The sequence below is a fragment of the Pogona vitticeps genome, chromosome 9 (genome assembly GCF_051106095.1).
Source record: "Pogona vitticeps strain Pit_001003342236 chromosome 9, PviZW2.1, whole genome shotgun sequence".
In the NCBI taxonomy this organism is placed as follows: domain Eukaryota; kingdom Metazoa; phylum Chordata; class Lepidosauria; order Squamata; family Agamidae; genus Pogona; species Pogona vitticeps.
Genome location: NC_135791.1, coordinates 6,620,586 through 6,646,308, shown reverse-complemented (window position 1 = coordinate 6,646,308; position 25,723 = coordinate 6,620,586). Strand labels below are relative to the sequence as shown.

The following is a 25,723-nucleotide window of genomic DNA, read 5'->3' as shown; positions in this document are numbered from 1 at the left end:
TTGTCTTCATCTCTAGCACTGCTAATCACTGGAGTCTTTTCTTCCCTCCCTTCCTAGAGATGATGAGATTCAAGTGCACATCATGTGCAGAGATGCCGCTGACCCTTGATTGAAATCCATCAAGGATTTAACTGTCCTTTTGGCCTGTGTGGCTTTTTCATCATGAATCTCATACCTTTGTTACTCCTGGAGTGGAAGAAAGGAAGGGGAGGAAAGATCTCCATGTTCTCTCAAGCCATTTTCTAGAAACGATTTCCCAGGGACCCATTTAAACTTTTAACCACTCTGAAGTGCAGCAGCTTGCCAAATGGGGTCATGCCTTCTGAGTATTGTTTTTAAGCCAGATCCTCCTTTGGAATTGTTGCAAAGGCAAAGGCTATCTCCTAAAGCTTGCGTGGTTCCAAATAGCCTTAAATGAACTGGCGAAGGGGGGGGGTTATGGTTGGGAGGAGGCAGAGCAAAGAGGGGGAGATACTGCAGAAGCGGCACCGGGGAAGTCATCCATAAACGGGGCTCCCGTCCAAAACGGCTGCGTCATATTGATCCGCCTGCACACTTGATAGGAATGAAATCCTCTTTTAATATCCACTTTGTTCTAAAATGCCTCTGCAGATAGCACAGATAATAAGTCAGCAGAAGGGTGGCATGAAAGGGCTGGATACTATAATGTGGCCGGAAGCCTTGAATCGGCCATCTGCTTTGGTTTAAGATTCCAGAATCTGAAGTATTTTAGGGTTTCTCTCGGCAATTAATAAAGAAAATGTGGAACATACTTTTTAAAAAATATGTCTCATGCTTTGCGACATATTAAAAAATGGTCCCAAGTTTCATCCCTGGCATCGCAAGGTATTGCCAGGGAGAGATTTCACTGCCTGAAATCCCAAGGAGCCACTCATGGTCAGTATTGATTAGAATTGGGCCACACGTGGCCTTCACCTAATTCTGTGGTCCCTCCCTAATGAAAATTGGATGTTTGTGTGTGAAAAAGGATGAGGCATGCTCTGAGAAGACTCCAGGAAACACCATTTTTCTTTAAAATAAGGCTTAACCATCCTCTCACTTCATTTTTGTCCTGTAAATCTCTCACACACGTCCTGCCCCACAACTATATGGGGAGGACCAGGGATCTGTCTTGACAAGGAACCACCGATAGAGCCATCCTCCATGGATCTGTCCTTGTGAAGCCATCCAGTTTGATGGCCATTGCTACAGTTCAAATTACTGAATTCCACCATTTAACTCTGTGGGTTGGGAAGAAGGACCTCTTCTTTATTTGAATGTCCCACCACTCAGCTTCGGTGGGTGACTCTCTTTGGGACTTCCGAGACAGGGAGAAACACTTCTTCTTCATGGTCTACTATGAGTCACACAGCTGGATTCTGCACCTCTAAATTCAACATTCAGGGGCCGCTTAGTATTCAAGAATAGGAAGGAATCCTTCCCCCGGGGGAACGCAGCTCCCACTTGGATGTTTCCTGCAGATTGGCATCATCTTCAGCCCACTGGAAGTCAACATGTTCGCTTTGCCGAAGAAAGATTCTTCATCAGAGCTAAGTAGAGGCACCAGCATTGAAAATACGGAGGTGGAAGGAACAAGTGAATGCAAGAAAAAGGAGGGAAAATAGTGCTGAGATGATACGGAGGGAGAAAATGCCTTCTGGCCAGCCTGCCTACATAAGAGGAGTTGGAGAAGCCCCTTGCTCCTGGTAGACTTCGGGGCAACACTCTGAGAAACGCAAGACTTTGGAGTGTCAAGCAATTTGTTGACTACAGATGGCCAACGCCAGCTCTCTTAAAGGGGTCTTGCTCCTCACCCCCTGAAATTCTGCGTCCGTTATATGTCCTCTCTACTGAAGGAGGTCATGAGGTGTGGAAGCTCTTGAGGCGATTCAGTGCCATCCTGGGGGGTCTCTCAAGGACTTGTCAGAGGAATAATATTTCCCAGTTGCAATTTTGCCTCAGCTCCAACTTGACTGGGTCTGAGGTAAAATCACCCACGGTTGATTAAGATTCATGGGAGAGACTCAGGCTGGGTGACTTTCTCCCTACCTCAGACATAGTTTTGAGTCTGGTGGAGATAGGTGTTCTTCATCAGAGATACACACAATGAAAATAACACAAGGCAAATGATAGTTGAAGGGTCAGAAAATAAATTTAATTTTCAAGCTCTGCAGTGTTTGTTGTTTGTTTGTTTGTTTGTTTTCCCTTCCTGCTGAGGGTGCTTGCAGCAGATAAAGAAAAATGGAGGGAATGACTGGAAGCATGTGCAAAAGAGATAGAGGACAGGGCTTATTAGACACTGGAAGCCGTCTCCTCCAACAACAGCACCATGCATCATTTTATACCCCTCTGTCCGATCTCCATTTTATTGCAGTATATGGAGATTCTAGCATCAAAAGAGTCACTTCCTGTTCAAGGGATCATCTTTTCCATCAGACATATAAATCAAACAGTGAGTGACTCATTTACTGTAGTTTAAGGAATGCACCTCCAAATTAATGCAAGGCAATTACAGAAATCTGTCTACTGTTAGCAAACTCAGCATCTTGCAAAAGCCATCACCAAGCTGCTTGGGATACCTTTCTACTTTGCCAGCAAATCTACGGAGATCACTAGTAAGAAATGTTGTCAAAATATCAGTCAGCAATCCTGGATCACACGCTCGTCATTCAAAACACTGTATAACATGTATGGTTCTCAGGGAGATGGTCACTTCTATATTAAACAAATCATCTACAAACATGTATTTGACCAAACTCCAGAAGGCAGTGGAAGACAGGAGGGCCTGGCGTGCTTTAGCCCATGGGGTCACGAAGAGTCAGACACGACTTAACAACTAAACAACAATGTAATTTATCTCATTGAGTGCAGACGACTATCTTCAGTAGGTAGGCAAAATGAGAAGAGATTCAGAAATCGTAAGGCTGCCATTTTGACTAAAAAGTTGGAACAACCAGTGTCTAAACATTCTGAACACCGTAGCCTGTTTGACTTGTCTTTGGTCGGAATAGAGATACAGTGGTGACTCGCAAGACGATTGCCTCGCGGGATGATTAATCCGCAAGACGATTAGTTTTTGCGATCGCTGTTGCACTTTGCAAGACAATGGTTTCCTATGGGTGAGTTTCACAGGACAATGATTTTTCCCCATTGGAACGCATTAAATAGATTTCAATGCATTCCAATGGGGAACCGCGTTCCTTAAGACAATGTTTTCTATGGACGATTTTCGCAAGAGAGCGATTTTTCCATTGGAACACATTAAATAGATTTCAATGCATTCCAATGGGAAACCGCGTTTTGCAAGACAGCGTTTTTCACGGAACGAATTACCATCACTGTAGTAACAAATCCAAGCCCATTAGAAAAGAAGGAAAACTTCTGGATTTACGGAACAGCTACACTACCTGAACACCTCATGGCCTCAACCTAGAAGACAACACATAACATCATTCATCTGCTTTGGAACAAACTGTCTTCTAGGTTCCGTCGCTGCCATCTGGAAAAATGGTGTCCTTTTACCAGAGCAGCTGAAGACAGTATAAGCCAAAATGTTTTGCTTAAATACTTCTGTCTGTTAGTCACTCTTGCAAGTGAGTGTATAGAATTAGCAAATATTTACCCTACCTTTTTAATGCATGTGAATTACTTAGAGCAGCTCATCATTTTCTGAAAAGCACATTATCCCAAAATGATATAAAAACGAAAGACGAAAAACACAGGCGCAAGAGGTAAACCACACCGGTCAGTTGACAGGCACGAGTTTTTCCTGGTGGTTTGTGCCCTTCGGAGTCCGGGTTCTGTCTCTGCCACCCTTAATGGCCGAGGGACTCGGCCGCCTCCCCTTGACCCATGGTGGATTTTCTGGAGAAGTAAATCAGTGCACCCCAGAAACATCCCTCTTAGCCTCCTTGCGTTGCAGAGGATTTATACAATTCAAATTTATGCGCGTCCAGGGAGTTTGAAAAGAAGGAAGAGAAAAGTAGATTGAGACTTGAATGCAAAAGAAATATTTTTCCTAATAGGAGCTGTTGGGATTTTTATTCAGCACACAGACACCACTATCTTCGGTCGAAGCAACAGAGATGGAAGTAATGGCCTGTGGCACTTAGGACAGAGTGTGTGCAGCAGAGTTTTACCTTCGTACTATGCGCCATAACAATTCTAAAATGGCAACCCAACGATAACATTTAAAATTTTTATTAACTCGTTTGCGCCAGTCTGTACCGGAAAGTTCCTCCACTGGGCTGCAGAGAGTGCTGAAATATTTTGCCATAATTAGTTAGCCACTGTGGGTCCCTGACTTCACTCTTTTCTCCCCTTCTCTGCAACCAGGGGCCAGACAAGGTGGTACAGTCGTGCCCCACTTGACGATTACCCCGTTTAACAATGAATCCGCTTCAAGATGATGTTTTTGCTATCACAAAAGCGATCACAAAACGATGTTTGAATGGTTTATTTTTCCGCTTAGCGATGATCGGTTCCCTGCTTCGGGAACCGATTTTTCGCTAAACAATGTTTTTTCAACAGCTGATTGGCAGTTTTCAAAATGGCCGCCGGCTCTCAGAATGGCCCCCCACTGTTTTTAGGAGGCATTTTTCGCAAGACAGGCACCGGAAAATGGCCACCCTATGGAGGATCTTCGCTTTACGATGAGGTATTTTGCCTATTAGAATGCATTAGCTGGTTACTAATGCATTCTAATGGGCTTTTTAATTTCGCTTGATGAGGATTTTGCTTAACAGCGATTTCAATGGCACGGATTATCCTCGTCAAGCGAGGCACCACTGTACACTGCTCTGAATCCTCTGGTGGGGAACACAGGCTGCCCAGTTGATGTTGAACTGTGTTCCCAGGATACCTCACCATTGGTGGTAGTGGCCACAGCAGATAGGAACCACATCCTTTCTCTTCCTTAATCCTCACCACTGCTTTGCATTCTCGTCTACCTGCAGCAGTCACCACGGGGAACCTGGTGGATCTGGAGAACGTTGTCAAAACTCCTTTGACGGTGAACGCCAACTCAGTGCACTTAGACAGCAGCATCTTCAGGCCGCATTCGTCAGAAAACAACAATGTGGTCTGGGTAAGTGTTTGGGGAGCATTCCATAATGGCTGCAGGTCACGTGACTGATGGCATGCCTGATTTATCGAGTCACTGATGGGTCACTTGGATGCCGAAAATCTCCTTGCTTGCTGCTGGACTGGAATATAAATGGTTTTTTCCTAGGCCTGCAGATCCCGTGAATGCTCTAATATGCCTGCATGGCCTATCTATCAACTTGATGAAAGGTTGTCTTCTTTCTCCCCAACAACTGTCCCAAGATCTTGGTTTTATTAATTTAAAAATCTTTACCTCTTCTTTAAAAAGACAAGGGAGTGTCCCATTATTATTGGCTGAAGCCAATCTGCAGTGAAACCTAGGCATCTTGCTTTCTTCACCTATAAACTGATGCTATACCGTCTCTAATTATTTATCAGTGCTGTGTCAATTGGCTTTGGTTCCTTTAAACATTGTATTTCATGGTATGTGTCTGCTTCTCAAGGGCCTTAAAAATGCATACGTTTGACAAATCAGAGTGCCTCTCAGAGCTGGAAGTGCAATTTTGTGTGAACCGTAAAAAGACTGTAATCATGTTGTGCCAAGTTTATCACAGCCCACAAAACAGATTCACTTACATAAAATATAAGGAATGGATTAAAATGAATTTCATATGCTGTTTTCAAAATGCACTATTTAATTGGTTGTATATTTTCTTTCCCCATCATACTGTTTGCCCCCAATTTCAGAGTGCTCTAGGTCGTTTGCGTGTGTTGCCCACGCAGGCGCACAGATGCATCACCAATACTGTAGCTTTCAGGTTCTGAAACTCATATAATCATAGAGTTGGAAGGTGCTCTGCAGCCCATCTACCCTGATGCCTTGCTTGATGCTGGCAGGCTCATTGCAGGACATGAAAGAGGGACAGGATCTCCAACAGGTGTCTTTCAGCAAGGGGCTGCTCTCCATCCATCCTGTACTGGTTTAAAGTTTATGTGAAAGTTAATCCAGAGGGATACAAGCTAGTTATCCTGTTGCAGGGCAGGCAAAGTGTTACAAGCTGCTTCCTGGCAATCTCCAGCTTTTCTGTATTCTGTAATGAATGAGGCTTTATCTGCACAATATGTTACTGGATACCTCCTTATTCAAGCTTGGGAAAAGCCCAACTGTGTGTGCTGCTGGAGGTTGCTTGCATGGAGCAGATGACGCGGATTTTGGCTGTTTGGAAGTGTAACTCATTGGGAGATCATACAGCAATTCATAGAAGCTGGTGAGTCATCTCAGAGTCCTCTTTGCCAGCCGGAATCTCTCTAGAGGCATTCATTGACTCTCATGGCATCTTCAAAGGCTGTTGTGAATCAACTCCCTAATGATCTAGGTAATGCTCATCAAATATGGTACTCACATTATTCCATCATAATTAACATTCTAGTTTGACTGCTTCCAGTTTCAAAAAAGAGAATGAAGAAAGAGGTCTTGGTATATAAGCCAAAACACTTGCATGAGCAGTTTTACCTTGCACAAGGAGGCACGTGACACACCCGTGTGCAAGCGGTTCTCCATTTTCGTAGTCACAATGCTACCCACGCACCCAGGTTGCCAAGATGCCACTGGTCAGCTATAGTGTATAACTGCATCGAGTTCAGTTTATTAGGGACCGTAAGGAGTTTCGAAAAGGCCATCAGAAAAATAGCAAGAAGGTACATTTGGGCAGTGAATGACACCTAAGGGTACCAGACTGACTTACGAAGCACAGAGCACATCCCGGGGCATCCACCGTTAGGTCCAGCATCACCTCTCCCATTTCCCTGCGCTCTCGATTGAAGCAGCTGCCACATTATGCCAAATAATGGGCCTGGCTTGCCCCAGAGAACACGATCAAATACACCCCAGTGACCAGGATCTTGTTGTGAAACTCTACTTGCACCATGGAAATGTTGGCACTGGCTATAACAGATTGCAGCTAATTAAAGGGTTCCAACATTTTTTAAAATGTTGTGATCCATGCAGCTTTATATCCTTGTGCGTGAGTCACGTGAATACAAGAACTGAAAAAAAAGAACTCTTTTAATTATTTGGAGGCCGTCTGCCATGTGTGGTGATGTCCCTGTCATTGGGCAAGTGGAGCTATGCAACACGCGACCCGTCGGATTCTTCCTTTTCTTGTTCTGCAAAATGGATGCACTGGCCCATAAAAGGGCTTAAGCCCCTCTGACCACGCCTGGATTTAGGACTTCTCAGACGCCATTAAGAAACAAGAGTCAATGGGAAAGACCATAAAAGGCTCTGCTTCAAATTTTGAGATGGTTACATAGCAACATGCTGGCGCATTATGCGCCATGTGTCAAGAAATGCCAGGAGCTTGACAATATTGCTCCCCCTCTCTGGTTTTGAAGCCTTGAGCACAGCTTTGGAATACTTTTTAAAAGCAACATGTCACTTGTTAATTTTCCCCACTGATTAATGTCTTACTCATTACTCAATGGTTATGCAACGCCAACATATTTTAAAAAAACAAACCACTTAAAAATGTTCCCCAGCCTCCTAAAGTAACACCACTGCGGTCATGATTGACTGGTGTCTGTCATGAAAATTACAATACCCTTGTTTTTGTTAGCATTTAAAAGTAAAGAGGTTGTCCCCCTTATTACTTGGAAAAAGTAACAACTGAAAGTGTTACTTCCAAGCTCTGTTTCGACGCAAGTAGCAAAAGTTGGTTAACGTCTTGTTTATGTCAGGATGGGCCGTCTCCATCATTCCAGGGGACTGCACATGAATATCCAAGGATTTTAGAGAGCTTCGCCTGACCCTGTCCACCTCCCTCACCCTTCCCAGTTTTTTCTTACAAAAAATATTTTCGTTTAACTGAAATCTCACTTGCACCCTCTAGCGGTCGGTGCTAAGTGGCCTCAAAACACAGCAGAATTGCTTCCCATGTGCCCTAGGCTAGCCGTGGTCCCCAACCTCGGGCCTCCAGATGTTCTTGGACTTCAGCTCCCAGAAATCCTGGCCAGCAGAGGGGGTGGTGAAGGCGTCTGGGAGTTGTAGTCCAAGAACATCTGGAGGCCCCAAGGTTGGGGACCACTGCCCTAGAGGACAGAAAGGGGCTTTCTGAGATAATAATTTAAAAATTAAAATCAGGATGTGAGGATACACACCTCTGGTTCCCTCCTCATAAGCAGCCATGCAAAGTATTCGTGAAGGCTTTCATGGCCGGCATCAGACACTGGCGAAACGTCAGGAAGAACAACCTTCAGAACACGGCCAAAGAGCCCGAAAAACCCACAACAACCATCAGCCATGCAAAGTTGGAGGTGCACCTTCCAACAGACACAGCACGAGTCACGGTATCCATTTCGTTGTGCAAGCTTACGGCGGTGTAGTTAATGACGATAGGAAGGAAGTTTTCTGTTGTCGTCATCTTTGACCATTGCCAGTTCATTGTCAGCTTAATGGGATCCTGAAATCCTTCTGGACCAAGTCATTGTGGATTAAAAAGAAAAGTTAAATATAGGACATTTATATTGTCCTATATTTCCAAGTGATTATATTGTCCCAAAAGAACATCAGCCCTTTGGATCCTTTAATCAGAAGAACCAGATGCCGTCCTAAAAATCTTACGGGCAGATAGATTTGTGAGGCCCCAGAAGAAAACCAGGGAAAATGGGAGGGACAGTTTTCTCAGGACAAAGCTATTTACAAGTGTTGCATTTTGAACATTTATTTAAAATGAATCTAAAATTTAGTTTTCTTTTTTTTTTTATTTGCTTTTGTATTATGTTTGAAATCAGGTCTTCGGGCTGTATCTTCTTATGTTTTTTTCTGGCCTCGAATGAGTTTTTTGGCTGCAGAATGCGAGATATGAAGTAAAGAAAGAAAGAAATTTTTGGAAACCATTATTATTTATTTTATTTATTTATTTATTTATTGTATTTATACCCCACCTATCTAGTCATTTCGACCACTCTAGGCGGCTTTTTATTAAGGGGCTTGGTCACCTAAGGGGATCAGGGATTCCGTGCAGGTGACCCTTTTTTAGAAACGTCATATAGAATTGCAAAACGCAGATTTTAATACTTGCATGTTAGCTGTACAATGTTCATTTCTGTATGGCTCATTTTATTTTTATTCTTCCTTCCCCTCTCCTCTTTCTTTTTACAACGAAGGCAATGGATGATGGATTGGATGAAGCCTTTTCCAGGTAATTATGAGGGTTTCTTACATCAGTGGTCTTTCCATGAGGGACCAGCCCAGGAAACCGACTTGATTAGTAACTGTTTTTTTTTCCTTACGGCTTCTAATCTAAATTGTCTGCAACAGCCTAAACCTTTCAGCAACGTTCTGTTTGACTAATTGAAGGATGGGATTTGCAGCTGCCTGGATAAGTCAAATATTTTGATAACTTCTTAGGGCAGGAGCTAATTTCTGTGTACGATGGGGAATTAAATTCCCCTAAGTGATGCTGCCTGGTTGCTAAGTGCCTTTGAATGACTGAGCAAACCTGAGGGGGTCAGAAGCTAAAGATGTGTGGATACTACTGAGGTGGGGAGGTGAGAATCTGACTCTGTGTTCTGTGTGGATTTTCACCGGCATTTCGGCACCCCCACCTGCATGTGAGGCATCTGGCAGGAAATTAAGGCCATCACACACGAGCTGTGTAAGGAATACTTTCTGAGTTCTTCATTCTCATCCACTTAGGCTGTCTGTGCTCCTGAGACTGGCCCACCACAAGGAATTTTCAAATGCCATGAAACCCGCTGTTTAAGGCAAGAAATCAACAAGGAGCTCTGGATTGTTGTTTTTCTCTCACCAAAGGTCTCCATATTTGGAGCAAGCTGCCTCTGAGCAAAACAGATGTTTCTTCTTCGTGGCCTCTGTGAATGCACACTAATGGGTTAAATCTGCGCATGTGCAGAGGCCTTGGAATATTCTGGGGTCAAAAAGATCGCTAGGACCGCCACCCCCCAAGCCCATGTGGTCCGCCCGTCCCAACCGTTACCTCAGTTCCATTTTTTTTCCGCTGACGTAGAGGTCTCTCTTTTCTGGAGCTCCTTGGAAATCACCTGGAAATTGCAAAGGAAAAATTCTATCATTCAGATCACCTTCTAATTGTTCATATTCTTTGTTATATATATAATTTTTTTAAAAAAACTGTAGTTTAGTTTCCCCCCTATTTGCAGCAAGCTGTCTCTGAGCAAAACAGATGTATTTTCCCTTTGCAAAATAAAGCATATATACCCACGAGCATAACACGCCCACCCGTGAGAGCGACACGCCCCTCCACAAGCGCGACACGCCCACCGTGCGAGGGGGGGGCGGAGATCCATCTCCTCAGCCCAGTTTCAGGAAGCCCACGGACCGGCACTGGGACACAGGCCGGGGGTTGGGGACCCCTGCTTAAGAGTCCAAGCAACAACGCAGGAGCCATCATCATTTTCCACAATCTGCATTATTTGTGTTAAATCTTTATTTGCACAAATTCTCATTCTCTTCTTTTGTCAAGAAAACACACACAAAAAAAATACCTCACTCATCCAAAGATGAATAATTACCAACCAGGTCTCATTTAGGGAACTTAATTCTCCATCTTACACGCTGGATGAGAGGAATAATTTCGTAATTCTTTGTCTTTATGTGCAAGGATAAGACAAACAAGGAGCTCCATCAGTATTCTACATACACCTGGGGGGGGGGCGTGCAGAGAAGTAATGGAACTGGATCCTAGTGCCACTATCCTTGGGGTTCATTGTTGCAACAATGGGGGGAATTTTATTTCCAGAAGCCTCCAGATGTTATAATTCTCCTCTAAATTTGTTCCAGCAAAAAATAATAACCAATGAAGAAATAATACAAATCCAGAATGACGTTATTGAGAAACCAGATGTAACATTTCGGTCACGTTTAGTTTTCTTAGAAGAGGGACAGGGTTGTCCACCTCTAACCGAAACTACCGAAGGTTCTCCTGGGTAATCTAATCAAGGTGGCCACACATCCACAGGCATACCTGTGCTTATTTGGGAAGGTTTCGCCCAGGCTGCCATTTTCCTAAACTAGACAGAAGCAATGGAAGAAAAAGGGATGTGCCAGGGGAATACGTGGTCAAGGAACTCTGGGCAGAAAAGTGGGATGACGTGGGATGGACAGAACCTGCTTGTTTGTATGGGCATTGTTTGGGAGAACGGAGTTATGAGGTGAAGTGCCTCAACTTTGTGAGGGGGAAGAGAGAAGATGGCCGTGGTGGCCAAGGGGGGTGGGAGTGATTGTTCTCCCAAGTTGGTAGGGGAACACGGTGAGGGAAATCTGCTGCCATTGGAGGGGGGGAGCCTGAAGGGAAAAGTCCCAAATTGATGCCCTTATGAGCCACTGCTTTCATCTTGAATGCTAACAGGCTGTGTCATTTAGCACTGCCATGAAGCACATTGAGAGTCCTTTTGAAAATAGAAATCTTTTTTTGCTGTGTCTTCTCATGCTTCCAGCTTAGACCTTGAGAGTCTTGTCAGTTTCTCCCTCAGACTGTCACAGTTTCAGTTTGCACTCCTTGCTATAGGGAGATAATTTTTGAGGAATCACCACGGAGATTTATCACTACTTTTGGTTTTGCTTTTTTAAATTACCTTTTAAGTTTTCTGGTGGGGAATGGGAGATGCAAGTCTGTGTGTGTGTGTGTTTTGCAGGGTGTGAGGAAAAAAGACATAGTTTTAATCTCAAGGATGTGATTTGTGAATTGGTCCATGACATGATGGTTAGCAGCACTGGCCAAAGGCATTTTGTTGTCTTGAGGCAAAACTCAAGAAAATGTCCCAGACTGATGGTCTATAAACTGTTCCTTTCATCTTTAATGCTATCAGGCAGAGTCATTTTAGGCGTCTCATGAAGAAGGCTGAAGAAATATTTTCCGTTACAACTTCTCATTCTTCCCAGCTTAGGCCTTGAGAGTCTCTTCAGCATTAAACCAGCACCATATCAAGGTGCACAGTACCCAAAGCCAGCTGAGTTACGTTTACAGCTGAGTCCTGTAGTTTCTAGGTAAAAATATAATAACAGTATATGCGCATCCCGCCAACCCTGTCATCAGTGAAGCCAGGGTTCCCCGTTAACAGCGCCATAGGCTGCATCTCAGATTCTTGACTCATGCCAATTTTATTTATTTGTTTGTTTGTTTGTTTATACCCCCTGTCTTTCGTCCTTTAAAAGGACCTGAGATGGTTTACATTATTTAAAGACAATAGTAAAGATAAAGGTTTCCCTTGACATTTAGTCCAGTCATGTCTGACTCTAGGGTGCGGTGCTCATCGCTGTCTCCAAGCTGTAGAGCTTGGAGCTACGTTTGTCCATAGACAGTTTCCATGGTCATGTGGCCAGCACGACTAGACATGGAACGCCGTGACCTTCCCTCCGAGGTGGTGCCTATTTATCTACTCACATTTTTACATGCTTTCGAACGGCTAGGTTGGCAGGAGCTGGGACAAGCGACGGGAGCTCACTCCGTCGCGTGGATTCGATCTTAAAACTGCAGGTCTTCTGACCTTGCAGCACAGAGGCTTCTGCGGTTAAACCCATAGCGCCACCACGTCCCTAATAATTAAAGACAATACTTAAAGCTAGCAACAGTAAGTATACAAATACAAAAAAGGATCAAACAGACGCCACACTAAAAGACGATAAACAAAGCAACACCAAAAGACGTTCAAAGCAGTAAGGTATAGCCATCCATTTAAAACCCCACTCATTTACAGATGAGGTTGCTAATGGTTGCTTGCCATTAATACCAAAACAGTTAAATAGTAAAAGTATTACTTATTTAACAGAGCGCTTCACTAATGCAGAAGTAATGAAGTATATGTGCTTTATCGTTTTTACAAACACAGCTAAGTAAAACCGTCAACATTCAGCTTTCATCAGCTTGTTCGCAGAACAAGAGAGAACCATCTTCTTGAATGCCTGCTCCTCCTTGGTAGTAGAAAAGTCGAAGAGTACATGAGATTAATTCAACCAGGACAAGCCCACCATTTTCCAAGCTCAATGAACTGGCAAAAATTCACTGAGTGCCAACATATCTCTAAATTCTGTTTTTTTTATTTCATGAAGGAACACCAGCCATTATTTTTTAAAGCTGAAATGAGCAAAATATGGGCTGTATCTCCCTACATCTACCCACCCTCCCCACTATAGTCCTTTCGATTTCTCATGTAGGGGATAATTTCCAGGGATGTTGGCAAGCCTTTGGGTCTGAATCCCAAGCCTGAGTCCAGGTCTTTGGTACCAAGTCCTGAGTCCCAATTAAAAACAATCTTTTTCCCTCAGAAAAAAAGGGAAGGGGTGGGTGGGTTCCTGGTCATTTAAAACAAAACAAAACAGAGTCATGGGGGGGGTGTGACAAACCCAAGTTGAGTGTCTGTGAAGGTTCCCAGTTGAGTGAGTCTATGTCCTCTATTCTCCCAGGTTCATTTCACGCCTCTTTTTTCCTCCTCCTTTCAGATTAGCACAGTCTCGAACAAACCCTCAAGACCTTGACATCGGCGTGACGGCTCAAGACATCCAAAGCACTGAAATCCTCTCGCCTGTAGACTGGGACAAAGTGGATTCCACAACAGCAGCGGAAAAAGACGACAACTTCTTTGGGTTTTGAGAGCCTCTTCATTTACCTTTGACAAGTTCTTTCAAGTTAAATAACCACTAAGAAACGGATGCACTGCAAATGGGGTGATTTTAACTGGAGCGGTTTACTTGAGAGGAGGTATACTTTTGGTTCAGGTGGATGCTGTCCTTATACCCTACTACTCGTTCGACCAAAGCTTTAGATATTTTAATACATCTTTATATATAATGTTCTTATCCTCTTTTTTTTCCTTTTTGATACTTCCCTTCATGTAATGACGAGATGCTCCCTGAGTATATTTATTCAAGAATCCCTTCGGTTTACATATATTATGGAAATTGTGTAGCATTGTCTAACTTAACATTACAGTATTAGATGGCTTTCTCCTCTGGAATACCCATGCCTTGGCTGTGCCTTGCGAAGGATTGTTGGCTATGCAACATCAAAGCCATGTAGATGATGTTGGCCTTTTTTTTGGAGGCAAAAAAGTCCAAACCAGGGTGGGGTGGAAGGTGGGGAACTTCTCTAGGGAAGAACAAGGAGGCTGCGTTGGTAGCGATCTGATTTGAGTAGGGTGAGGTTGGACATTATGAGGAATGTGGTATTGCATTTTGAAACTTAGGAAAATAGGTGGTCTTCTGTAGTCTTTCTCTCTACTGCCCACTGGCAGCATAGGCCTGCTCGTGGCACTCCATAGCAGGAGATTGTATTGGGTCAAAGCGGGGCCATTTTGAGATTATAGCTCCCAGAATCCCATATACACACAAACCAGGTAATTTTGCTAGGCTTTGTACAGCACATTAACTAGATTTGCTTATTCCCCGGATTAGTATTGCTATTGCAGTGTTTCTGATCCACAAGCTGAACTAAACCTGTGGATCCTAGAAAACAAAATTAAGGAAAGTGCCCCCAACTGATCTATTTGACAGGTCGACTATCTTCAGATACCGTGAATGGGAGAAATGATACGTCCTGTGATTGCGTGCAAGGGGTTGAAGAGCTGTACACTTAATCTTTTCTCTGCTCCTTGTTAAGGCAGAGGTCACAAACCAGGTCATACATCCACTTCTGCCAACCTGGTCTCCCGGGATCCGTTCCCCTTGTTGGAACATCCCAGTGACAGGACCCTCCTTTACCTGAGAAATTGGAGTGAATTGCACAGGAAGTTGACCTCTGAGTAGAGGTCTGTGGATTTATTATTTTGGACTACCACTCCCAGAATTCTCCAGGCGGTTTGTCGTCTACATCTGAGTAGGCCACATCCCTGTCCTGTCCCCCTGCCCCACCGGTGGGGAGGGACAGGTTGGAAAAAAAGCACACCAATGAGGCACAAGGCCTTTTTATAGCCTGATGCAAGTTATTGCCTATCCTAATTGAGGTTGGGGAGGGGGGGAGATGTTTATAGTTTTCACCTAAGCTGTTCAAACGTTAGACAAAGTGGTGAATCTGCTCCTGAATTCGAACTCCAGGTTGAATGGATTACATGTTGAAATATTTACTACTCAGAAACAAAAAAGTAGGCTAATTGCACATAAACAATTAAAAGCTAAGGGGAAAGGGTTCTACATCAACATACTTTTCTTTTTATTGTGACCCAAGCTGGAGGTCTGCTATCAACAGAAAGGCAGGATATATACATGTATTTGAAAATGCCATGTTTTCCCAAAAATAAGACAGGGTCCTATATTAATTTTTGCTCCAAAAATGCATTAGGGCTTATTTTCAAGGGATGTTTTTTTTTCATACACAACAATCTACGTTTATTCAAATACAGTCATGTCATCTTCTGGTTGCTGTACAATGGTGGAGGGTGGGCTTTCACTTAACTGGGTCTTATTTTTGGGGTTGGGCTTATATTACTAGCATCCTGAAAAATCCTACTAGGGCTTATTTTCAGGTTAGGTCTTATTTTCAGGGAAACACTTGCTTACGAAGTTCTTACATACAGTTCCAAGACCGTTTTGCCACTTTTTCTGCTGGTGGTATGATGTAAGCCCCATTAAACTAGAAGTGTTGAGAGGAAGATGGGGAAATGGTGCACAGATGACCAGCAAAGTAACCTATGAGCTTCTTCAGGCCTTTTGTGTGGAGGAGAGAAGCAGCGTATTTTTGTGAGAGGAGAGAGAGAGAGAGAGAGGACATCTGGGCCTGCCGAAGTCATAAAATGATTCCCCTCCGTGCTGAACAATGCCTTCACTATAGCATTCTTTCAGTTTATCAGAGAAGCAAGCTATGTTTGCACACACCTTGAAAACTGAGGTGGAGCTTAAGCAAAACATAACAAAGCAAACATGGGGGGAACAAAGTTTGCTTATATTTCGCTGGCTCCAGAAATAACTTCCATCACGACACAAACCTCCCGAATATGGTCTTATACTAGAAATGGGTCAGATTAAGATGATAAAAACCTTGCCTTCTGGATTTTCGCTGGACAGATTGTCTTTCCTAGCTAGCTTCAGAGTGGAGTGGTCATATTTTTATCTAAAGACTTGCAGCTTTGCACTTCTAAAACCAAAGCTTGAACTGAAATTATGGATTCCAGTGTCAAAACAGGTCTGTAGCTCTGTAACTTTTCCTGTTTTAATTTCCTCTGATTAAAAGTACTTCTTCCTCCCCAAAGGCTCACCATCCATCTCATAATTCTGTCTTAAATTGATCTGTTGCTGTTTTGTAGCAAAAAAAAAAAATTATGTTTGAAGATGCATCCATTATCACATTGATAGTGACTGAGAATGGTTTGCAGGTTTTTGAAAAAATATTTGTCACCTCCATACAACTTAATTCCTGAAGTGTGTATGCTGATTAGACAAGCAGCGATCCTTGAAGTTCTTCTCTTTTTAAGCACCTTCCATTTCTGTTTGTATAGTTAAGTCATGGTACCATCAACATTTAAGCCACTAAACTGAAGGATGGTAAATTGGATTAATAAACAGTCTCTTTTTTTGCGTTCTAGTCTAAAAATAAATGTTTCTCCCTATGTGTTCATTACCCACATTTCTCCCATCTACCTAGCAACTCAAGCAAAGGCTTAGAGAGAATATTTCACCCTGGTTTTTCATTTCATTAGACTCTGGATTTAGAAAACTAAATAATGGAAGAATCAGGATTATGGTTATTAAGAGATTACAGTTTAAAATTATCCTGAATAGCTGCACTGTGACACAGTTTCACTGTGGTTTGTGGCCTTGCTGGAAATATAATAATAAAATGATAATTGGCTTCTGCAATGCTTATTTCACTTTCCTGAAGATGGTTGTTCGTAACTCTGTAAACGCAACAGTTGTGCAAAATGCAGTTCGAGTGAAGCTGTCCGTGAAGAGGATATTGTCTGAAATTAGACCGTTCAGAAGCTAGGCTCTTAAATTCTCTTTAAGAGCCAAGCTGACCCTAGAGGGAAAGAAGCTTCCTTCATCTAATTAAAAAAAAAGAGAAAGAGATTTCTATACAGTGGTGCCTCACATGGCGATCGCTCCATATAGCGATGAAATCGCTTTGCGATGGACTTTTTGGCTTCGCAAAAGCAATCGCTTTGCGATGGTCCCTATGGGGAAATGAAAGCCTTCATTTTCGGCCAGCTCATCGGCGGTTTCAAAATGGCCGCCAGGTAAACAAAATGGCCACCCGCTGTGTTTCCTCACTTAAGAGGCACCGAAAATGGCCGCCCCTATGGAGGATCTTCGCTTAAAGGTGAGTTTTTAGTCCACAGGAATGCATTAATCACGTTTTAATGCGTTTCTATGGGCTTTTTATTTTCGCTTAGCGATGTTAACGCTTAGCAGTGATTTTTTTCTGCACGGATTAACATCGCTAAGCGAGGCACCACTGTATTGTATTCTGGTTGTACATTGCACAAAACTCTTCTCTTTGAGCTGACAGAGTAAAGCCTCTTGAGGACTTCTCGTAAAACACGTGTGTCTGTATGTAGGTAGTCTTCTCATCTTGCAAAACTATGTTAAAGGTAAAGGTTCCCCTTGATGTTTAGTCCAGTCGTGTCTGACTCTAGGGCGCGGTGCTCATCCCCATCTCCAAGCCGTAGAGCCAGTGTTTGTCCGAAGACAGTTTCCGTGGTCACGTGGCCAGCACAACAAGACACGGAACGCTGTGACCTTCCCACCGTGGTGGTACCTATTTATCTACTCAAATTTTACATGTTTTCGAACTGCTAGGTTGGCAGGAGCTGGGACAAGCGACGGGAGCTCACTCCGTCACGTGGATTCGATCTTACAATGGCTGGTCTTCTCACCTTGCAGCACAGAGGCTTCTGCGGTTTAACCCACAGCGCCACCACATCCCTTATGTATAAGCATACAGATACACTAAATCAAGGTCTGCACTTTGCTGTATAATTAGGATTCCCACTTCTAGAACATTATCAAGAGCGGAAAAACACCATTTTCATTCGAATTTTATTTGTGGTGGTAGGTGTGTGTGGGGGCACAGTAAATAGCAGCCCCCTTCATGCAGTGCAGTACCTCCTGACATAGATTATAATGAAAAGAATTCAGAGGGATGGGATTCAGACATGCCTGGAAGGGCTTGCTGCCATTCCCGAAAAGGCCACTCTCCTCCTGAATCTTTCTCAAAACCATTGTTTCAGAGAGAGATGAGGAGAAGTAGGAGCCAGCAGGAAGATCTTGGTGTATGGAGCTCAAAAAAAGTCACGGTAAGGGATTAAAATAGGTGTTGCCAAATAGTACGTGGCATACACAAACCTCCAGATTCCCACAACCTCACAAGCAACAGAAGCTTTGATTCCATACATACACGCCACACTCCTTTTGCTTTGTCAAGCCCACAGTTTCTCCTCCTAAATTCTTAAATCCCATTTCCCAGATAATTTAAATTCTTAGCGACTCGAGTCAAATTATACATTATAGATAACATTCCACCTGAACTAAACATAATTACGTACAGCAAAAAATTGGTTTCTGAAAAATCAGACTTGCAAATACTAACTGTGTTTACATCCAGAAGAACAATCATGAAACAAAGCAAGCTGGTTTACAAACTCCAGGAGGTATGAAAACGCTCCTGCTGTAGCAATCAGATCATTTCAGGACTTAAGGAATTCCTTCTTCCAACGATATGCTTTATAAAATGTATAGTCTGGCCCTCAGGATAGGATGTTTAATTAACTGCACGTTCCACCATTTCATGTTTTCTGGCTTGTCAAACACCCTGAGAGAAATTTAATTTTTTAAATGGAGTATTAAAAATGTTTAAAATAAATAAAAACACTGCGTTACCTCCCCCATCCCAACTGTATATACTGAGTCTGCCTTTCACTTCACTCAGTATTTTCTTGCTTCATCTTAGTGATGGGAAGTGACTTGCCACCTTTAGTTTTGCCTACGTTTGCCGTTTTTTTAAACCGTGACTTTTTTTCCATCCTGAATATGTAGAACTTTGCCAGGACTGGAAACAAACTGAAACGAATTTTGCATCTGTCTTTAATGAAACCCCTTCATCATCATCATCTTAGAACTGCAGAATGGGAAACTAGATAGGCCCACAAAAGCATGTTGTGAAATTGTCAGTCATTAACATGAATGGAGACAAATTATTATGTTACTCTCACTTTTTGCACAGTAGGAGCACATGGCAGGAAGTGATGCAATAACACTCTTGAGACAACTTTCAGATTTTTTAGGTAATGTAGTCGCACCCTGAATCTTACCTGAATAGTAGTAATGCTAGCTGTCTATGTCTGAATTTCTGGTAAAATTCTCTTTTTGCTACACAGTAAAAGTACAGAGAGAGTATTTACAAATTCCCCAACTCTTTTTTGTCGGATTTACTCTGATTTGCAGGAGAAAGAATATTTTTTTTCTTTACTTATAGTTGCTTGAAATTACAGACTTGTGTATACTGCTTTCTTTACTGCACGTGTACTAACAACCAACTGAACAGATCAACAACAAACGAAAAACTGCCACCGCCAACTGACTAAAAAGAGAGGTAGAACACTCAGCAGAGAGGTGAGTGTTCTCTCTTTGAATTTCGAAAGCTGGAAGGAACCATCGGTTAGCGCTGAAATGTTACTATCACGCCAGCCCCCAAAAGTCACTCCCAGTTACTCAAACTACAGACCAGGGTTGTGAAGAAAACTCCCAACACTCTGTGGCATGCTGTGGAATCTTCAAAGGGAAAAACAAGGGGGAAAAGGGCCAAAAAGCAGAGTTGAGACCTCAAGCACGTCTAATATCAGGGTGGCAATTCTGTGGCCACATGTTCTTCACAAGTGTATCCCCCCTCCAACCTCTCTCCATGTAAAAATTGCACCAAAAAGAGTATTCAGAAGCTTGTGAGTGTTATGATTGTATTAAATGCTGCCCATAGCGCTGGTTTCTATTCTAAACAGTATTTTCTGCTTCGGTTCTCCACCACCTTGGGCTGAACAATAAAGCTGCGGAAGAGGACAGAGACTGAAAATAAAGGAGAGAATTAATATTTTTAGGACATTTACAATTAAGACTTTTTTATTTTACAGTTCGGGAATCATGGGATGTGGACTTCAAGTGGGAATACTCAAAATGGATCCTGAATACTGAGCAGACCGAAGTTTACCAAAGATGCTGTGCTATTTCGTCTGTGGCGTACCTGTGTAGAATATAGCCTAAAAGCTAATTTTACTATTTAAATGGGCTGTTCCAGTCTAAGGATATGTCTCAAATTATGAATACTAAGTGTCTCCTCATCCTGGGCTCATGAATAACTGATGAAGGTTCCAAGGAACAAATAGATCTTTCCATTTTTATGTGATTTTTTTTTTTTTTTTTTTTTTTGAGCTTCTGGGTTGAAATGTGAGAATCCGGATCCTTTTTCTGCTGGGCACTGTGCAGATTCTTTCCTTATTGATCTGCTTATTTGCCTTACATCATGTCCTCCCAAAATATTGGGATGGTAAAAACTAAAAGAAGTCACATAGACCATAGGCTCTTAAGTGATGGTCTGCAGACCCACCCACCCCCTCCAGGGAAGGGGTCCACTTGAAGAAATGTTATAACATTTTGCAGTTAAAATAGAGTGAAAGGGGTTGGGGAAGGAAATATAAAACAACATCTTGATTTCCCTTGCTCGTATGTGTAAAACTTGGCTTTTCTATCCTACTGCCTGTCATGAGTTCAGCCGAAGATCTGGAACCTGAGGGGTTAACTACAGCTGAGGAGAAGGCTGAGTGATTAGAAGCACAGACAGCTGAATCACCACCAGATTCTCCTCCCCCAGTAGCCAGAGTAAGGACCAGACTTCAGCAAAGACTTATGACACAAAGGTCAGAGGATCGCCTGAATGCTGCCTGCAGAAACATCAGATCAGCCTTGAGTATTGACAGAATGAAAGGCTTCTAGCAGTTCAATGACTGTTTTACTATATAAGCCGCTCCCAGACGGCTGGGAAGCTTGTGGAAGCAATAAGTCAATTTCTCTGGCTTGCATCCATGCTCCTGCTCATCTTGGACCTTGGCTTCTGGACCCTCGACTTTGGACTCTGACTTCTGACTATGGTTTGTGTTTTGGCTCTGGCATTTTGGTGTCTGTTTTGCATCTAGTGGACTTCTGACATTGGACTGGTTTATGGGACTCTTGCCTGTTAAAACCCATGGGAACATGACACTGCCCCCATTAAAAACAAAGTAAAAATTCAGTTATGAAAACAACTGTTTGATAGCAAATAGCTGTTTGATATTTCTGCACATGATGAGAACATGCAGGTGAATGAAGCTGAGTGGGGAAGAGAAAGCATGTGACATTTTTTGCTGCTGCGCAGTCAGCAAAGAGAGTCGCAGTCAGTCAGTGTCAGTGAGTGTTCAGACAGACTTTGTGATTGTGTTTCTTATTAAATTTCTGCTAATAAAACCATTTGCTTATTGTTGGGTAAGTCACATTAAAAGTGGCTTTTTTAATATTTATATACAGTATTATCACAGTGAATTTCATAACAATACATTTTAGCTGAGCCTCAGCATGGATTGCTGGCTGAATTGGAAATGTCAAAGAAATTATGATGCATCCTGTTCAGAGCAAAATGAAGCTCCTTCCAGCCATCTAAAAAACTGTTGCCATTATAGCAAGTTGAGGTGACCCTTCATGAGAACTTTAAATAAATATTTGATGCACTTTAGGGTTTTAAAACTTGAGTCAAGTCTTGGTGGTTTGCAGCAACAAAAGATACTTAAAGGGAGTATGTGGTAAAGAAAAGGTTAAGTACCACTGACATAGACTTCTAAAAAATTTTTTTTAATTGAAGGGTCTGCTGAGACTAAAGGTAAAGGTTCCCCTTGACATTTAGTCCAGTCGTGTCCGACTCTGGGGCACGGTGCTCATCCCCGTTTCCAAGCTGTGAAGCCAGCGTTTGTCCAAAGACCATTTCCGTGGTCACGTGGCCAGCGCGACTAGACACGGAACGCTGTTTACCTTCCCACCGAGGTGGTACCTATATATCTACTCGCATTTTTAGATGCTTTCAAACAGCTAGGTTGGCAGGAGCTGGGACAAGCGACGGGAGATCACAGATCTTACGACTGCTGGTCTTCTGACCGTACAGCACAGAGGCTTCTGCATTTTAACCTGCAGTGCCACTATGTGTGTAGGGAGGAGGCACCCCACTGAAACACATGTGTATATCTTGTTTGGCCATGTGTCCCTTTTTACAATGGACAGTCCTCTGTGGAAAGCACTCCCTCTCTTTGAAGGCTGTCTCATACAAGTCCGATTTCAAAAAGGGAGACCAGTAGCCCTGCCCACTCTTAGCAGCTAACAACTGGAAGACTTAGGAAACGCTCAAATAATTTGTAGTTGCAGATCAGAATCATAAATATGGCGAGATGCACTGTATGTTTTCCCCTGAATGATAGGAATGGTATTTGAATGTTTCTCTTGACCTCTCAATTAGTACATGCAAAGTTTATGTAACTCTATATCCTCTTGTGATGAGGCACATCTTGTCTGGGAAACAGTGTTTAACTGGCCATTGTCCTTAGGTGGCCTGCTGTGATGAGGCATATTGTTATTTCTATATCAATTTTTAGCAATTGTTTCTAGAAATGCACTCCTTTAATAATCATCCCACTTATGGCACTTATCTGTCCCATGCTGTCCTCTTTTGAGATAATGCATAAGGGGTCACCCTGCCTCCCTGCCCTCTCGTCTCTTTTGAATAACTGATCTCTTGATTATAGAAACAGAATTAAAGATGAAATAAGCCAAGTGGGTGAGGTAAAGAAAGCCAGCAGACCGCACTTTGTTAAGAAAATGTAAATGGGTCACCTTCCTCCTTGTTATGAAGCTGCTCCACTGAATTGTGCAAAAATTAGAAATCGTAAGAGGCAGTAAAAATATCCAGGTAATTAGAGCTTTGAAAACAAAAATGCACTGCTAAGAAAGGGGAAAAAATAGGGCAAATAGCTGCAATCTTAAATCGTATGCAAGTTCCATCCTCTAATCTTTCTCTGAATCATCACAGAAGAGTTTGCGCCTTAAGTTATCATCCATGGATAACGCAATGGTTGGAGAAGATCTAATTTTTACATCCCAGCACAGACCCAGTTTCACTGGGGGGGGGCTCAGCTCCTCAGGTGTAAAAAGGCCATAATGTCTGCCTTAATGGTCTGCTAAGGCATTCTGAGATATAGAGATGAGGCAGTCTCTGGTGAAAATCCTGTTGCATAGCTATGCTTATGTAACCTGAAGCTGAGTGATTCATTGCAAAACTTGCACAAAGGCGGAAGTCCAGGAAGTAGTTGTGCAGGTGCCGTTGTGCAATCAGCTGTGCAACTAGTTGCACAATTAAATATATGGACTGAGTGGGCTTCACTCCCCATGCCTAACTGAACACTAGGCCAAAGGCAAAAGGATTTCGACCAATAACATCTATACATATATGTTTACACTATTCTTTTTTTTTTTAAAAAAAAAATGTAGATACAGAGTGAGAGGAATCTTGGTTGGTTGGTTGGTTGGTTGTGCATCTCAAATGAAATTAAACATAGCCAGAAAAGAGAGGCTAAGGCAGCAAAATATATGGAGGCAATTAAGAAAGATGATACATCTCCAATAGAATATGCTATATTTAGACAATGGGCACAAGCTCGGCTTAAAATCATTTTTAACATAAAGAAAAATGTTGTCCTGAAGTGTCTGTTCAGTTCTGATAACAATGGGCCTGTTGTTGTTGATTAGATTTTTATCCTGCTCATTTAGACAATGTCTACTCTGAGGAGTAGGCATAATACTAATCCAACGATCAGTTGGGTTCAGAGGAAGTAGGCATAATACTGATCCAACGACGGTAATAACAGCTAGAAATCAATAAGCAAGGACTTCGTTAGGTACCACACAACCGGATATGAACTGAAGTGATGAACTGAAGAGACTGATTCCTAGGAACCCAGTTTGAGTGACAGTGAAAGATCATGTTAGTACACATGTTGGGTGCCAGGGTCAAATTAGATGTTAAAGCAAAACCTATTTTCGGTTCCCCCACCACCACCACCATGTGAATGCTGGTGTAGCCAATTTAACCTCCCCATGAACTACTATGGAACTAGCCCCGAAACAACTGCTAATGCGGGAGGCAAGTGTTTTCCCAAGGATCTCTCCCCTTCCTATAGTTGCACACTCCGTTAAGCTGCTGGTGTCGGATCAAGGGGAGGGCTATAGCAGCAACAGGGAGCAAGCTCTTCCGCAAAGAGAATTATTTATAAAAAGCCTAAGATCACATAGAGATCTCAGCCCAGTGGCAGCTCTGTTCAATACCCACGGCTAAGCTGAGGGAATTTTCAGTAGTTCTTTTCCTCCAGCTATGGGGCTTTCTTTCCGCGGGACTTGATACAACCCTGAACGGTTCGTATTTCAAAGGCCAAACAACATGGGACCTTTCAGCAACCTTTAGGTATTCTGGACCATTTCCTTTATGCACCAGTCAACAAGATTACTGGTAAGGGATTAAGGAGGTTGTCGTCTGAACCATTTGGAGGACAAGAAGTTCCCCATTCCGGCCGTACAGCTTATTGTGGGTGTTAGGAGTCAGGAAAAAGAGGCTGGAGGGCTTTATTTTTAATCTTTTGCCTTTTACTCACCCCAAAGCTTAGGGATGAGACGGATTGTGTAACTGAAGTCAACATAGCCACCTCTGCCCCTTAGCAGTAACTGAATGCACTCTGCTTCCCTTCCGTTCCATTGTTTGATCTGGCTGCTTTGTCATCACATAGATCTTTAAAATGAAAGTTGCTTAAAGGAAACTACTGTATTCCATAGCAAAAGAACCGAAAAAGCTTGGTGTTGGTCATGAGGCTGTCGACTATTTCACAAAATATCCAGTGCTTTCTGCTTTCCTCTCTTTGTGTGGCTGCTTTATTTCAAGGGAAGGTGCCAACCCCCTAAAATCCCTGGGGTAGGTAAATTCGAGCTTGATTGATTGATTGATTGATACCCCGCTCCATCTGGCAACCAGGCCGCTCTGGGTGGCTAACAACAAAATAAGCAACAATAGTAAAACACGATGAAAAAATAAATTAATACCTAGCTGAATAGGGTAAATCAAAACAGATGGCGATGAAGGTGGTAAAAAGGGTGATGAAGATGATGGTAAAAGGGAGGCCTGAGATCTTAACGCTCCGGGAAAGCCTGGCGGAAGAGCCAAGTCTTCAATGCTCGTTTGAACGCATCCAGCAAGGGTGCCCGGCAGATCTCAATGGGCAGGTTGTTCCATAGGCGGGGGTTGACTGCCGAGAAGGCCCGGTTTCTTATTCTTTCCCTCTTGTTCATGCCATCCAGATGTTTGTGACTCTTTTCACCTCTTAGCATTGGCTGTGTTTGTGACGGTCAATGTAAGCTGCAGTTCAACACCATCTGATATTGTTATTGGATCTACGATCCAAACGCAGTGTTCTCCATAGCAGCCTTTCCCAACCTGAGGCCTTCCACATGTGTTGGAATTCAAATTGCATCATCTCCAGCCAGCCAGGGCTATCGGCTCTGCTCACTGGTGGTAGTGAGAGTTACAGTCCAGCAAAGTGTGCACGTGTGTCTGTCCGTCTGTCTGTCTGTCTGTGTTTTGGCACCTGCTCTCCATTTTCCAGAGAG

At 42.9% G+C, this 25,723-nt stretch overlaps 1 protein-coding gene across 2 annotated transcripts in view; it reads left to right on the top strand.

Moving 5' to 3' along the window:
* The window catches only part of LDLRAP1 (low density lipoprotein receptor adaptor protein 1), a 106,667-nt gene extending 89,800 nt beyond the window's left edge, over positions 1–16,867 (top strand). For both annotated transcript variants that reach the window (XM_072979476.2, XM_072979475.2), the window contains exons 7-9: positions 4,956–5,086; positions 9,208–9,242; positions 13,520–16,867. In XM_072979476.2, the coding sequence (XP_072835577.1) occupies positions 4,956–5,086; positions 9,208–9,242; positions 13,520–13,670 (317 nt within the window). In that variant the 3' untranslated portion in view covers positions 13,671–16,867. The remainder of the gene's footprint in view (positions 1–4,955; positions 5,087–9,207; positions 9,243–13,519) is intronic.
* Positions 16,868–25,723: the final 8,856 nt, after the last annotated feature.